Genomic DNA, 17,670 nt, shown 5'->3' with positions numbered 1-17,670 from the left:
TTCTGACGTTTTCAAAAATGAAATTCGCTCCACGGCATGATAATTTGATAATATTTTTTGCTAATGTTTGACATGATGGAAAATGCTTTATTTTCACAAGGCTGAACTGATCCGGTAAATTGACTGCTTTACTGGTAAGACTAAATTAAGAAGAATGAAGAAACAAAAAAAGGGGTCAACGATGAACACTATCTACTAGAGTTTAGGGTTAATCCCCTGGAGTTAGGGTTAAAATTTCAACCATCCGAATATCGGCAAACAGGCAATTGCGTCGTTCAAATGTTGAAACAATTTTCATTCGTAATACCTTGACGGGCGATTTTCTGGTATTGTATGAATTGAATGTTGGAGTATGATTGAATGTCCCCAACGTTAAGTGTTAAACACATTATCACATATTTAATCATTTTCATAGCTGTCCACATTAAATTCTTAAAATTAGGATGATTTGACCACAAAATTCAGACTTTGCATAAATAAAGGGGAAGTTGGCTCTCTAAAACCTTCAAAAAATAATAATTGTTCTGTTTTATGTTTACAAAATAGTCAAATAAAGAGCTTTCGAGCGACATTGAATTCATGTATCTTTGAGAATAAAATTGAATCAACTTCGATATAAATGAGGAGGAAATGCAATAAAATGTACGTATAATTTTGTTTTTAAAAGCGACTTTCTGAAAACGTCAATTTTAAAAATTCATGTTCCTTTTTTCTAAAAACAATACTTTTATAGATCTTTGAAATCTTCAGCTGACTTTGTTTATTGGTTCATAATGATACTAAAGCGAAATTTATATTTAACGACTGACACTTTTTAAGAGCTGTTTTTATGGTCAAAAATGGTCTTTTACTTCATTATAAATATGATTATTGCTCAAAATACAAGAAATTAAATAAACATAATTGCCTTAAAATATTATCTCAGTAGACTCCTCGATATACAGTGGCTCCCAAAAGTGTTCGTACACTTTGAAATTTTTTAGTAAAACCAAAATAACGCGAAACTGAATTCGAATATGAAGTCCAATATTTTTTCACATCATTCCTATTTCATTCTTAATACAACCCTGTAGTTTTTTCAAAATATTGACGGATCTTCTTTTTGAAATGGGTCAAAAAACGATGAGACAGAGAAATAACACGCCACAAAAGTCATCGTACACTCAAATGTTTTCGAATAAATTCAAGATTAAAATTATCATATGCCATTTATTTAATATTTTTGCACTATGTTGACTCTTAAAAGTCATTTCGCTTTAATTTTTTGTTTATTTATTTAATAATATTGTGCTTATTACTTCAAAATGGCTGGTATTCGTAAAAAACAACAAACATCATTCGAAATTTGATTTTTTTTCCTCATGGTAGCAGTAAATTAGTTTAAAATGTCTCAAAATTTGATAATTTATCCATTCCATACTAAAGTGCTAGATAAAATGCTTTAAAGAAAAGACTCGGACCGAAAACAAGGTAAGAAAAGGTCAACTGGCAAAGTTAACAAAGCGTGATCGGAGATTTAAAGTTAGAAAAATTACGAACAATACACATTTGAGTGTTGTAAATGTTTCTGCAGAGTTAAATGAAAAATTTAACATTTAATTTCCACTTAAAATTGTTCACCAAGTTCTCTGATTAGCTAGATTAAGTGGGACCTCTTCCCGCAGAAATTTTCTTGGTCGTGCGAAAAACAGAAAGCTTAAGCTTTTCGTCGTAAAATCAATGATAAATGAGCTCAAAACGTTTTACAATTATGTTTTACTTAGAGATAGAAATGAATTCAACATTTTTAATTAAATTGTTGTATAACTGTAAGTAGAAGAAAAAATTTGGAACTTAATCTTAAGAACTTTGTTGGATCATTTAATCAGGACGGTGGAGGTGTTATAGTGTGAGGGTGCATATTAGCATCAGGACTAGGTAGTTTGAAATTTTTGATGAAATAATGAATCATGTCATTCATTCAAATATTTTAAAACCCAATTTTGAACTCTTAGCCAAAAATTTGGTTATTGGAAGCAAATTTGTTTTTTTTTTATCAAGATAACGATAAGAAGCACACGGTTTTCAACGTTTGCGTCTAATGCCTCGAAAATTGTCCTAAAGTTTAGAAAATACCCTCTTAATCTCCAGATTTGAACTTAATGCAACATATTTAAAGATATCTGGTCGCTAGATTATGAAAATTCGACTTTGAAACGAAAATGGAGCTAGAAACAGTAAGGCTCAAAATATGGTTGAACACTTACTCAGAAATTACGCAAAAAAAAAAAAAAAAATGAAAGAAAAAAGAATAATATTTATTCCCAGGCGTTTAAAAGGTGTTGATAGTGCATGATATTCTACTAAATAATAACTTAATAAAAAGTTAGATTATTCAGTAATATATAGACATTTTTTCAAGTGTACGAAAACTTTTGTGAGCAAAAATTTCCGGCACTTTTTGGTTTTTTATTTTTAAAAAATTAAGTTTTAATATTTTTTTTAAAACCTTTCATGTAGTTCTGTTAAAAAAGATCATAAATCTTATAATTAAATACCTATTCTGAAATATTAATTCTAACCAATGGATAGGGACCAACTTCGCTGAAAGTCGTAGGTGTACGAACACTTTTGGGAGCCACTGTATCTTATAAAATTTGTGAAAGCAGTGCCTATAATTGAAATCTTTTGAGTAAAAAGTACATAGAAATTAGCAATCTAACACTATGCGCACAAAGGGAACCGACTCCCCTTTAAGACAAAAAAAAAAAAAAATGTAAAGGGAATTTTCAAAATAAAACTAGGAATTTGTTAAAGTAGACCTATATAAAACCTGAAAATTGCCGTTCGGAAAATCAGCAGGGACCGAAATTTGGAAACTGAGATAGATCACTATTATTTATTTTTTAATTTAAAAATTTACAACTTTTAAGTTTAAAATATTTTAGAAGTGGTGTAAATTTGTGCCCCAGTACTGGGGCAAGGTGACGATCTTTTAAGTCTGCGAAAAATGAAAATAATCCTTCATTTATTTTATTCGAAAAATTAAATAGTAATATATTTAATACTACAAAAGACTATTCTAACAGCTCATGTAAAATTAATTTCATTATCCTTAAAAATAAATTAATAAACAACAGAAATTGTTAGCACAGCCATCTTGCCCCGGTCTCCTCTACGTTTAAAAAGCTATCTACATTAAATTTAGTGACACTTGAACTTTTAGAGTTGAAAATGCACATTATATATCAATTCAATTACAAAAAATGTTTTTAATTTCAATGATCACGTTAATGTTAATTGCATAAACATAACGAAGCACTTTAGACAAGGATGGGGATTACGTTGTAAAAGGAAATTCTATTTAAATCACTAAATGAAAATAATAACCAAACAGGGTATTTTAACCATCTGAAACAAAATACGTTTCATAAATATTTAAATAAATTTCACGCACACCTTCTTTTTTTAAGTTAGCACAAATCTTTACTTCTAATAGGATTAAATTGATTCCGTTGAGAGGCTCAGCTTTTTCCAATAAATAATTTAACAGTGCCGAATATTTAATTAAATCTGCAACACTTTAGAGAGTAATTAAGTTACAAGAATAATTTACCTAACTCTATTGAAATAATAATGATTTTTTATTTTTAATTTACTTAAGGTTTTATTCAGTAGCAGTATTCTTTATATTAATTATTAACATGCATTTTTTAAAAAAATGTTATTCTATTAGTATTCTGAACTTCTACTCAGTGCAATTCGGAATGATTATTTCTCGCATTAAAATGAGATTTTATAAAACGTTCGTTTTAATAATTTTTTTTTGCTTCTTTGTTTGTCTTGCCGCAACGTTAAGATTTTTATTCAATTGCATTTGGTGCAGCTTGAAGGAGGAGTTTTCCTAAATAAGAAAGATTTGGGGTAATTTTGATTTTTTTTTTTTTTTGAATCATATACAGGGTAAAACAGCAAGGCAGTGCAGCAAAAAACTAAGAATAAAAAACATGAAGGAGCCAACAATCGTCATCAAAGTAGGTGTTCGAAATTACGACCCCGGGACATGATGCATGCTTCAGATCTCCGGCGCATTGAAGATCGAATGTTAAAGTGAATGCGGCAACAAAAACAGCGTGTGCGCGTGTACAGTCATATGACGCTTCGGTTTACGTAACAACGTCTATCGTGTAAACCAGACAAAAACTTAACAACATTTTTGCTGGATCAGAAATAACAAACATGTCTTTTCCTCTTATTTGTGTCCTGTCTTTCTTGTATGTGTGTCGTCACTATTGCGTCAGGAAAGCGTTTCCGACCATAATGCTATGTGATTTCCCGTTGTCTTGGTGTACTCTATCTGCCCTGAAAGTCTGTAAACACTGTACTGTTACACCCTGTACACTCGAGTTCTGGTCAAGGGTGGATACAAAATTGGGGGTGGTGGGTATGAGGTTCAGGACCCACCCAAAACCAAGTCATTATTATCCTTCCATACTGCGTGGAATTTTGTGAATAAAATGTAAATGTATCAATAATCTTTCAACTTTACTAATTATTTTTAAAAGTAATTATTTCCTATGATGCGGCTTTAGTTGCTTATGAAATTAATTAACAACGTTTATGTCCTATTATGCCTTATTTTTGGCATTTTTAGTGCGTATTAATAACACCCAGCAGTTTCAGAAGCTTTTCGTACCCAAAACCGTAGGTTCACTCATGGGGAAGGAGGGGGAAGGCATTCTTCAGCATGACATTTTATCCATATAATAATAAGTTACTAAAAATTTAAACTATTAAAATGGCTTTCTTGAGAATTTGTGCATTATTTAAGTTGGTTTTTCACTTGAACAATAGCATATACGTCTTTGTAAAATTCCAAAGAATGAAGCAGTTATAGCGGTGGGTTAATGAAGATTCGCAAAATGTAGCGTTCAAGTATATGCAGTAAAAGTCTGACACGAAATAGAAAATGTTGATCTTACTCATTCGTGGAGTGTTTTATGCAACAGTTTCGTTCTGATTATAGTGTAAGATCCGACTTAGGTTAACCTATAATTTGAAGATACCTACATAAAATATACAGAACTTGTCAATCATTGAAATTTTAGGTTGCGACAATCCGGTGTTTTCACCACCTGGGTTCAACAACGCTACATAGTTCGACCGCGAACAAATGACCCTTCTCAATCATTTGATAAAATGAGTCCATTCTTCAAAATAAGTAGAGAAGGAAGAAACTACACGAGCCATATTTTCGAGTTCAACATTTTTGGCGATATGAAAAAACAAATGTACTCCTACTATATTTTCGTTATGTGAAATTTTAGACCTGAAATGTTTAAATTGCAGCTCTGCAATTTTCAATTGAAATTTATTACAGGAGGCGTTGTTGTCTCTAACCAATGGCTGCTGAAAGAAGTTAAACCAAGACCCACCCACTTACGCAGGATGTGACCTTTTCAATGAGACATCTGCCTTGGCCACATAAAATTAAAATGTTATACCTCTTTGGCTAATTTCTTGAATTCCAAGTTAACGTATTCAGCTTTAGAACCAATATCGCACTTTCAAGGTCCGATCTTCAGCTATCCTTTCCGTATCGCCCCTCCAAGAAAATGGACAATTCTGAAACAAGACGGGCGGGGGCTCAACTCTTCGAAGTCATACTTTATTATCGTATTTCTAAAATTTGCATCTACATTTTTAGCTATAACTTATTCGGAAATTCGATGACGATAGGTCAACCTAGGTCGGATCTTCGGATGTAAAAGGATTTCCGATGGATGAACTATAAAACGATTCGATTTTTTAAAATGCGGGTGATGGAAGCTGATTTGCATTGCCAGTAGCGGTTATTGGTGTTCTACTAGCATACGGAGTTCTTTTTTTTTCTCAATACAAACGTACAAATAATCGTGTACGGTCAAACATCTGGTTATCTGAACCATACTGTACTAAGATAAATAAATACCTTTGTACTGAACAGTAAAGTAAGACAAAACAACGTTAGAAGAAGCACAAATTTGCAAATAACAGCAGACACGTGTTTCGGCGTTACAGGGATTTCATCCATAAGCTCATTATTTTTTGCATTGAAAAAGGCGTTCCCTGTAACGCCGAAACACGTGTCTGCTGTTATTTGCAAATTTGTGCTTCTTCTAACGTTGTTTTGTCTTACTTTACATACTGTACTAATTAATATCAAGTGAAAAAAGCAAGATTGAGATTGTATTCCATTGTGAACGTTTGTCATTTTTTCGTTTGGTGAATCATTTTATAGACAAAACTGAAGAAATTACGTTTTACATGTTACGGGAGATTGGGGATACTTGGTTTCTGGGGATACTTGATCCCACAACCAAAAATATACCAAAATCATTCAGTAGAGTATTGAAACGTGACAGTTATGTTAAACTAATACTCGTACATAAAAACTGGCAACACTTTTTTCTTCAGCTATTTTGTTTTAGCTCAAGAAATGGTTGTCTGAATGTGTCAAAGGAAACTTTTTTTTAGGAAAAGCGTTCTAAAGTTTACATTATCCGTTACAACTTTAAAAAAAAATCGCAGTGTAAGGTAAATGCACCAGTAGTGGCCACAGCTTCAGTAGTAGCCACTTTAAGGTTTACATTTTAAAAATAAGGATTCTACGGGTCCCAGTGGATTCAAACTTGCAGGAGCTGGACCTCAGGCTATAGTGTAGTGGGCAGTTCAAGGAGGAGTAGGTAGAGCATCATGGAAAATTGTCATCAACTATTTAATACGGTCGCCTGGATTGTCGATGTTTTTTCAGCTGTCTTCTAACGCTTCTCCGTAACAAGGTATTTAAACATTGTGTTGTATTATGAATGGAACAATGCTCAAAAATAATATTTTTAGAGCTGTAACCATGTTATGAAATGTGAAAGATCATGTTTTAAACGTTTTCAACTAGAAATAGTTGCTTTTTTGGCTGACAGTTTACCTGGACACTACTGGTACCAAAAAAAATGGGAAATTTAAAAGTGGCCACCGAGTGCCCACTACTGAATCAGGAAGGTTTTTCATAAATCAAATCAATTTTCCTTTCAATAGGTTTTAATCTCTTTACATAAAAACCTTTCTCATTTCTGACATAGTATTATTGTGTGATCTAGTAGTGGCCACCCGGTGGCCACTTCTAATCAGCAATATGGCCACTACTGACTCATGTACATTATATAATGGCCACTGATGGATCAAATTTAAGGTTTGAAAAAAAAAATGAACAAATTGACATTCTGGCATTTTTAAAAAATGGGACGGTTAAGGAAGAGAAGGGCTATAATATGCTCATTGAGTTTCAAATATAGTAGTTGATAGTGTAGGCCCACAGTTTAAAAAAGCCACAAAAATATGCTTTGCTGTGGCGACTGCTAGTGCGTTTACCTCTTTTATGGGTAGGCCCGGATTACTCAACAGGCCCATACGCTCCAAGGTCCATACGCCCTGGCCTAGGGAAGCATATCACGGGGGGGGGGATTATTAAATAGCTTGTTGGTAAAATAAAACAGGAATTTGGCACGCTAGTACAAAAAGAGGAGAAACATTCTACTAGAACCGAGAGAGAGATTGCAGCCTGCTTGCTAAGCAGGTACAAAAATGAAGGGGGAAGAGCATAATGCTTGATCGAAGTTATCCCTTTTCTAAGCAAATCAGATAATTTTTAATTTCTTAGATTTAAGCAATCATTTCTTGAAAATATAAATTTTTTTAAGGTAAAACACTTATTAGAAGTAAGTCACACACAGTAAAATTAGAAAAAGCCATGATATATAAAATTCCCACTTATAACACTTGTTAATGGAACAATTTTTCGCTTTGGTAGTATAAATCATGTCAGTAAGTATGTGTTTTGCAATTTATAATCAATTGATTCATATTTATTTATGATTGCTAATAGTCAGGGACGCCCAAAATTCAAATTTTTGGGAAGGGGGAAATTATCAGTTTACCAGATAAAACTTCAAAGCTTACCGAATAAAAAATAGGAGCATGGTACTACTAGTAGTTTCTAAATTATCTGTAACTAACAATAATTTAGTAGTTACTAAAATTTTGCTTACAATAAATAGCATAAAAATCACAAAAAATAAATAAAATATTAAAAGTACTTAAAAAATAATTTACCAGACAATACCAGATATTTACCGCCAAAGTTTTATTATAGGTTACAAATGTTGTAAAATTTCTGAATTTGTGAAATATGTAACATTTACGGACTTTTAAAAATTTAACCTTTGAAAATTCCCTGATTTCTGTATTTTATCCATGTACAAAATGTCCGTTATTAATTCTTCAGGCCAACTTTATTTTCGAAAATCTTCATTAACATAAGACATTGCTAAAAATTAATGATAATTTTTATGAATCTCTTGAATCAACACGGATGACTTAAAATTTTTTCATCGAATGCGATCGGCAAAATTAGAAGTCTAAAAGTCCTCAACTACACAATAAGACATATAAGGAGGGTTAAAAATAATGCTAAATACAAAATTATAAATGTCCAAAAGGAAAAATCACAAGGAAAAGAAAAAGGAGCGAGTATTAAAGAAGAGGATGCAATCGGATTTAGAAATGTGTGAAAAGTGGGGATTAACACGTAATAGCGTAAAAAATGGCCAAGATGCGTAAGTTTAAGCTAATGTGTAGAATTTGATAAATATGCATGTTGAACTCAAAATCCATGATCAATTGTCAATTTCCATGATTTTTGAGCACTTTTTTGCCTGAAATCATGACATTCCATGACCATTTTTGAATATAGCCGAAATTCGTGACTTTCTAGGTGCATAGACACCCTGCCTTTGTTGTATTGAAAACGTATGCTACCAATTTCCTATATCCATTGATATACCTTTGTAAGTTGTAGGAAACAAATTGTCCTAGAATTACATTGAATTGTGCACTTACTATTAAAAGTCTTTTGGTTCGCCTATGTGTTTACAAATAATGTATAGTGACTTTCTCGCCAATTGACTTGCCCATGTTACGGTTCCACGTTATGATAACTTGGGAATTTTCTCGTCCATCTTATAATTTTGCTGGGGAAATGTTCTTAAAATTGGAATAGAAAGCGAACAAAATCGAATTTTCGAAAAATCGCTTCGAGGTGCACACCCCCGTGCTACAAATTAACTTTGTGCCAAATTTCATGAAAATCATCCAGACAGACAACGATCCAGATATACAGACAGACAAACTTTCAGCTGTTTTATTAGTAACTAGTGGTACCCGCACGGCTTTGCCCGTAATTTAAAAAATTAAAAGGTGTTTTGGTTCGCCTGTATATTTACAAATAATGTATGGTGAATTTTCTCGCCAGTTGGCTTGTACCCATGTTACGGTTCCACGTTATGATAATTTCGTATCCCGGCAATTGGCTTGTGCCCATGTTACGGTTCCACGTTATGATAATTTCGTAATTTACTCGTCCATCTTATGATAGTTTTGTTTTTAAAATTGGAATAGAAAAAGAACCACATCGAATTTTCGAAAAATCGCTTCGAGGTGCACACCCCCACGCTACAAACTAACTTTGTGCTAAATTTCATGAAAATCGGCCGAGCGGTCTAAGCGCTATGCGCTTCACAGAGATCCAGACATCCTCCAAACATCCAGACATCCTCCTGACATCCAGACAGAGAGACTATCAGCTTTATTATTAGTAAAGAAGATGATTTCGTAGTGATAATAATTATTCGTTTCATACTTACCTAAGTTCATATGTAGAATACTTATATAAGAACATTCATTTTCTTTTACTTTATTTTACGCATTAGCGTACAAAAAATGCAAATCCTAAATACGTATGTACTTTGAAGAAAGAAATGTACTATAAAAATGTGATTAATATATTGGTACTTAATGTAACTATCATATTGAATCAATTTTATCCATCAGTTATTTAAATTTAACGTGAGTAATGTGAATTCTAAGGCAAGGATGTCAGATGGCCACTACTGACTCATGCATGTGGCCACTACTGAAAATCTCTGATTTTGGAGTGGCCACTATTGGATCAAATTTGAAGTTTGGGGAAAATTGGAGAAAAAATTGAAATTCTGTCATTTTTAGAAAATGGTACGATTTAGAAATAGTTGGGCTATAATACGTTCATTGAGCTAAAAAATTGGCATTAATATTTTAGACCCACAGTTTAAAACAGACATAAAATATGCTTAACTGCGGCCACTACTAGTGCGTTACCTTAACTGTTGTTTACTTAGTTGACATTAACATTAAACATTTAAAACCATGTTAAAATAATAAAATTTATCATACGAGTGATAGATTTAAACAATCACTGCAGTAAATAATCTAAACAATCAAAATATCAGTTCGCACTTGTAACCCACATAACACCTAAAACATCTAAACATAAACTAACTCTAAATACTGTTTAAGGCTTTCACGGAAGGCGTCAATATGGGGAGATAACATTTCCGGGCTTATTGGCCGTGGTCTAATTGGAGTAGAAATTCCAGACGTTTCGGCTTGCTTTGCTGCAGCCATCTTCAGTGGTTTGAGTTTGGTGACCCCCACATAAACTAACTCTACTGATGAATTATGCTCTGATCAGCCAAATAAGCTTGAACAAGTTGAAATAGCTGTCAAATCTTTTTTGAATGAAAAAAAAATGATTTTGCTATAGTTAGATGTTTATAACAAAAAAGTGAGTTGCCCATTATGTAGACCCATTAGCGGATAGATTGAAAAGTTGGGTTTCTAGAGTTTGAAATAAGTTTTCTAAAGCGAAAAGGTAATATGTTTAATTAATCTATTTTTCCTGAAAAAATGACAAAATTTGTTAAGCTGCACACATCTAGTTACATTGAGTGGAACTTTAAGAACTAAAAGAAACGAATTGTTTGTATTTGACTTTTCAGGTTTTGAAAATATATGCTAGGCTTTCTTTTCTCTTCGATAAGTACACTGATGCTTACATTTTGCTTCATTCTTTTAAAAATTAATTCAATTGATAAAACTCTTAGTTGTATTACTGCAAGACAAGACGCAAATAATTTGATTTTTATGCTTGTCATTATTTTTTTTCAATAATTTAACCTTCATTACGCTACTTTAAAAGAATTGTCACTCTTATTTATTAAATATATTGTTCACAACTCTATTCGAGATTAAATAACTGATAAAAAGCATTCGTTCATTAAAAATGTGTACATTATTTTTACAAATGTCCTAGTGAAATTTAAAACAATGGTTTTTAGTGTTCACATTAATATCTTTTCTTTACTAATTATAAAGCTGAAAGTCTGTCCGGATCTCTGTCTGTCTGGATCTCTGTGACGTGCACAGTGCCTAGACCGTTTGGTCGTTTTTCATGAAATTTGGCACAAAGTTAGTTTATAGCATGGGGGTCTGCACCTCGAAGCGATTTTTCAAAAATTCGATTTTGTTCTTTTTCTATTTCCATTTTACGAAAATTATCCCGAGCAAAATTCTCATAAAATGGACGAGTAAATTACCAAGTTATCATAACGTGTAACCGTAACATGGGCAAACCAATTGGCGAGAAATTCACCATACATTATTTGTAAATATAGAGGCGAACCAAAAGACCTTTTAGTTTTCTACTGCAGGCAAAGCCGTGCGGGTATCACTAGTAATCTAATAAAGAAAATTAGAAATAGTTTTATTTTTCAGAAACATGATGCAGAAAACTAAAGTCCATAAATAAATTGCTGATCTAAGGAAAATTCTATGCATTTTCTCAGTGGGATCAAGTATCCTTCATGAAGGGATCACGTATCCCATGATGTGGGTATACATGATCCCTTTATGAAATTATTAAAAAAAATATTTTACCAAAATTATCTGTTTAATTTCAACTAAAAAAAAACTGTCAGGTAGAGGTAAATATTACCTTTGTTCACGTACTTAAAAAACCTGATAATTTACAGCAGAGAAAAAAAAAATGAAAACAGAACTATGGATCATGTATCCCTAGTCTAACCTACTGTGTTTCCTCCAAATACACAAAAAGCCTTCAAACCACAAAAATCTATATGAAAATAGTAAGAAATGCACAGGGACTTACGCAAAAAAGAAAAAATGTATTTCGCAAGTCAATTAAAGTGGATCTTCTGTTAATATGAATGCACAAACGATGAAATAAAACAACCAAAATACTTAAAGCGACAGTCAAAGCTGTAATGTAAAATCATAAGCAGATTTGCGATACTTTTTTTTTTTTGCAAGTTATGCAAGCTTTTTTTTAAATCTTGTTCTCTGAAATAATTTTTAGAAATCTTTCTTCGTACTCAAGCTGCCACGTTTTTGCCAAGTTTTACCACGTGTCACCTTCATTTGCCATGCGTTTACCTAATTTCTCAGCGAATAGTGTAAAGATTCATCAACTAAATTTCTTAGCGAGTAGTGTTTAGGATTATAAACTAACGTTTAATTTGCTAAAAGTTTCCAAAACTTAATTTTCACATATCCACGGTACAATCTTAACCAATATTATTTAAATCAGAAAGCTTGCAAATTTTCACCATGGATACCATTTAAAAATTGCTTTAATGAGATTAAGTAAACAAATTTATGGAACTACTTGACTTACTTTTCCAAAACATGTAACTGTCTTCCATTTCATCATCGTCTAAAGCCCTCAAAATATGCAAACCAAAATCAGTTATCTTCAAAGCAAATCTGCTGTCAACCAAGCAGTTTGAAGACTTCAAATTACCATGTGATTTAACATCGCTATTATGTAAATATATCATCCCCTAAAACAAAATAGGTCAAATATCAACTGGTTGTCTTCAATATTTTTTACAAATCAACTGCATGAATATAAGTAGACTCGACAATATATCATAGTTAATCAAAATTTTGATTATATTCCATTTGAAAAAAGAAAAAAAAAATACAATAATATCATATGTATTATAGGAACATATCGCTCATTTGGAGGTAGAGTGCCACAATACGAAGAAATGAAATTTAACAGGAGAAGCGTTTAAAGTTGAACTCTTGAGGCAATCAGCATTAAGAAAGCCATCATTAACCATCAGAAATATGTTTCATAAAGCAGATCAAAATAAGGAAGAAAAGTCGAGAAAACATAAGAGAAAACAGACCGAACGACTTAATTTTGCAAAGGAGCATGAAAACAAGGGGTTTTCTTTCTGGAAAACCTCTTTGCTGATGGCATCGAATTCGACATTTTTAATAGGATGGGAAGCTTTAAGTCAGGAGAAAATCGAAAAAGCAGTTAAAAACTTGATTGCAACTAATGACATCTGGTCGTTGATCAGAGTAATGGTCTGGAGGCTCTCTTTCAGCTCTTGGTCCAGGAACCATGCATTTCATTAAAGGAAAACTTAAGTAGATTGAATACTTTAACAATTTTAAAAGAGAAACTTGTCAAACGGGGGGGGTCACAAAAATTTTCTATTGGTAACCATTTGTGGTTTTATCAGGATAATAATCCGAAACATGAAGCTTATCGAGCTCTTAGATAAATGTTCTGACATCATGGGCACCCCTACCCCAAAACACCGACATAAATATCGTTTAAACATTCATGAAAAAGAATTAAGAAGAAAGTTTGGGAACGACTGATTTCCAGAAAAGATGAATTGAGAAAGTATTGCAGTATTTGAAAAATATGGAGCCTAATGCTTGAAAAATTAGTAAAATCTAAGTCCAAACGTCCTAAAATGGTTATTAAAAACTAATGTTTACATGCAAAATACTATTCTATGAACTATTAACTGGTTTGTGAAATCTTTTCTTCCTTTTTAGTTAAAAAGTTTTATGATTTCTGATACTTTCGTTTTATATTTACAATAAATGCACTGTTGAAAATTTATTTGTCTTACATTAAGTTTAACATTTTTGGCTGTATTAGAATATTTTCTTTGATATTCGACTTTGGTTTGGAGTGATTGAAAAAAACCTGTCTTCATCTACTTTCGAGATATTACAACAAAATTGCAAATAAAGTGATTTTTATTATGCTTTGAAAGTTATTCAGAGACCATTAACTTTTAAAGGGTAAGAATAGCTCGCCATTTACGAGTTACTTATTGATGCAACGTCTTGAACAAAGAAAATGTCTTTCAGTCTGGTAAAAAGGCTGCAGACAAGTTTTTGAATAGCAGTAATAGCATTTTGAATGCTTAAACGTATAACATAAACCTCATACCAAATGCTCAAAACGGATGAGATACAAAAGGAAGAAACGTATGTAAACAACATCAAAGTAATCCTTATAAATGGAAAACATGAACGGAAGACAGTAAATGTGATTCAGAGATAAAGTACCTTCTGAAGTCATTCGTGATACTCTTTTATTAAGGAAATAAGACGTTTTTTCGTTTCCATAGCAGCTCTTTCAATCACTCCCTAGTGTTAAGCATCCTAATTTAAGCTGTTGGTTTGAAATGATACATAAAGGGACGTTGGGAGTCCAGAGCTTTACTTCTAATAGAAGACGTACGGGATCCCTAATGCCCTTAAAATTCATTATAATGCAGAAATAGTCATAATTTTGTCTAAAATCGAAAAATTAAAATAAAATTTAAAAGAAGTGCAGGAGCTGAGTTTCCGTGAGCTCCCATGCAATTAAAGCTCTAGTAGCGAAGCCAGAGTTTTCCCCCGTGAATTGTGAAGTTTGGTTTATTGCAATGCTTGCATAAGCTAAAATAATAGGATTCTAAAAGCTCCTAGAGTTTTTACCCTTTCTTTCAAAGCCTTAATGGTGAGGGATTCCAAGTTGTGCGTCCTGGATCACGTTAGCACCAACTATCAAACTGAGTAGGATTTTTATTTAGATTACGGCCGTTAAATCCGTTGGGCAACGTTTGACATGTACCTTACCCACGTCGGAACTAAATATGGTCTGAAGTGTTATTTTGAAGCAGCACTCCTGTGCCGCCATCATCATGAGTCCGAGACGCGACACTCTCATTAATAGATACAGCCGGTTAACCGCACTAGGTACTTCTCTTCTCCGGGTACGTCAGTTTTACTTCATACCCAGCTTGTGAATCAAATATTAACTCTCCAGATTACAATTACAACCAAAGTACCCAAGTACCGTAATTAGTAGATAAACTTTAAATAAGCAGTAGCATTAAAAAAGAAATTATAGAGACACTGAAAAATTTGTAATTAGCTCTTTTACGGATGGTTGGATATATAAAGTTAATGTAAATTTTAAACAACGTGATTGTTTTAATAACTTTGAAACGAAATGAAACAACTTGACGGAACCTGAAATTGCAGAAAGTATAACATAAACACATGTTAGAGTTCGGAAATTATCTTTCCGCTTAGTTTGTAGTACAAAATTGCACTTTTGAACCAATAAACATAACACAAATCAATAATTTAGTTGGTTTTATCATTTTTTAAGATACATAAAACGAAAAATATTGCTAGTTATTTTAAGGTTAGTTAAACGGCATATAATCAATGTCACTCTTAGAGCGTTGATTTTACAGGAGGAAAAAAAAGTGTGTTGCAAATACGTCGAACAAATAAGGCAGTGAGAAGCAGAAGGATGTAAGTGGACAGTTTCAAGTTTTGAGTTGTTTAAAACGCGTTTAAGGTTGCGTGGATTGGTGGACTTTTATTGAGTTTTTTTTTTCTTCTGAATCATGCACCTACCAGAGCACTGTATAGCAGCACCTACCAGGGCTATTAGTAGGTTAATGAGAGGCAAAGTGAAATAGCGGGGTAAAGTCAAATGGTGAAATAAGTACCCTGCTTGTAGCGCCACCTATCTGGTAATATTTCAACTATATAGTAGCACATGTAATCTGTTCCAGTCAGTAAAAAAAAAACACCACCGAAGATTAAAGCACATGATAATACAGGCAATTTTCAAAAAATGATACTCATATTGTAATGTTTTGTTGCAAGTCAAAAATTGTTTTTGTAACTAAGAGACGATAGAATTCTAGTTATTAGCATTTTGAATATTAATTGAGACCTTCTAATACTCCTTCTTAAATATTTATTTGCTTAGTTAATACTAAGCTTATTTGCATTTTAAATATTTTCTACAATCAATCAAGATCATGTGGGTCTAAGTGGATGTGGCAAAGTGAAATAGTTTACTTTGTTTATTCGCTCATTCATTGACTAAATCACTTACGTACTTATTTATTAATTCCTTCATTTACATTCTTCCGTTTAGTAATTCACTGATTTATTCATGCATTCATCTATTTTCTTATGCATTCACTCTTTTACTTCTTCATTACTTTTTCTTCATGTATTAATTAATTAAATTTTCAATTTATTCTCTCAGTATCTTTACGTTTACTCATTAAACCTTTTATTTTCTGATTCATTTGGTCAAAAATACTTTTTATAATTGAATAAAAAATATTTCATTTTTCACTTTGCCCCATGGAAAAAAGTGAATTTTTTTTTTAAGTCATACATTTACCGCCAAAAATTAAAAATACTGTTTCAATATTTTATTGTTCTTTCTTCATGTACTGTAATTTTCAAAATAAATTTACAATTTGTTCATTTTCAAAAACCTCAGTCATCTTAACCATTTCATTTTGCCTCACATTCTCCTACTGTATCTTGCACCAAGGCAGAGGAGAGGTTAACCTACTATTTGTAATGATTATCCCTTAATTTTCAATTTTGGACCTTACATCTATTTGCTTTTCACTGCCTCAAATGTAAATGAGAGTTCTTTCAAATAAATAATCACACAAACATGGAAAAAAAAGGTTAAAAAACTAAACAAAATGGTCTATGAAAAATTTTTGAACTGAGCCCATGTAAAGAAATTGTTAGATTAAATGACAACGTAGTAACTTAAGCTCGCCAATGATTTAAGCAATTTAAGTTATTAGTACCACTTTCCATTTAATATATTAAAACCCGAAGTTCAACCACTGTAGCAATGAAATATTAAGTTTCACTTGCGCATCAGGTATTATTACTGGTTGGCGTAATTAGCAAATCTAAATGGTAACACACCTACCTTAACCAGATCATGCATGAGGGAATATCGAAACATCCAATCTAGCTTAATCTGTTCGTTTTCCAGAATATCCTGCAAAACATTAGAAGAGTTAGAATTCATAATCCAGTACTTCACTTAACAATATTGTTACAGATTTCCAAATGCTTGATGGAATATCACTGTAATCACGATATAGATGACACTACTTCAATAAATTTTGTAATTATTCAAAAAGCTTTAACTACATGCATCTGGTGATTGTGTAAGATTTTAGCGAAATTCTTATATATTCATCGAAATTTGAAAGTATCATGAGCAGAAACATGATTAAAAGTGTATATTAAGAAGCAAGTTTTATGCATTTTCACGATTAGAAGGAATTCCAAGTAACGCTTCAAAATATGACGACATTTTATAATTCTTAATCATTGAACTGATACGCATGAATTCGATAGTTAAGAATTATGGCTTCAATAATTAACTTTAAGAATTGTGTTTTTGTAGTTAAGCATGGAACCGTTACACTGTAAAAAAAAAACTGTAAATTTTGAAGAAGTTATCCGTATTTTTTACAGAAAAAAACTGTTCGTAATAAAATACAGGATTTCTCTGTTTTTTTGAATCTGTAACCGGTTATACTTTGTTTTTCTTCGAATCTTCGAAATTTCGAGCTCGTGTTTGGATTTTGGTTCTCGTGCTCGAGTTTT

The 17,670-nt window shown here is 32.2% G+C and overlaps 1 protein-coding gene across 1 annotated transcript in view; it reads right to left on the bottom strand.

Annotated features, from left to right (window-relative positions):
• Nucleotides 1–17,670, bottom strand: part of LOC129223173 (atrial natriuretic peptide receptor 1-like) — a 454,723-nt gene that overhangs the window by 249,308 nt on the left and 187,745 nt on the right. Inside the window, exons 12-13 of the mRNA XM_054857740.1 lie at nucleotides 16,982–17,053; nucleotides 12,584–12,749 (exon numbers count right to left, since the gene is read on the bottom strand). Of these exons, the coding sequence (XP_054713715.1) occupies nucleotides 12,584–12,749; nucleotides 16,982–17,053 (238 nt within the window). The remainder of the gene's footprint in view (nucleotides 1–12,583; nucleotides 12,750–16,981; nucleotides 17,054–17,670) is intronic.

The sequence above is a fragment of the Uloborus diversus genome, chromosome 5 (assembly GCF_026930045.1).
Source record: "Uloborus diversus isolate 005 chromosome 5, Udiv.v.3.1, whole genome shotgun sequence".
NCBI classification, from domain to species: domain Eukaryota; kingdom Metazoa; phylum Arthropoda; class Arachnida; order Araneae; family Uloboridae; genus Uloborus; species Uloborus diversus.
The sequence above is the reverse complement of the archived record's forward strand: the minus strand, read 5'-3'. Positions and strand labels throughout refer to the sequence as shown.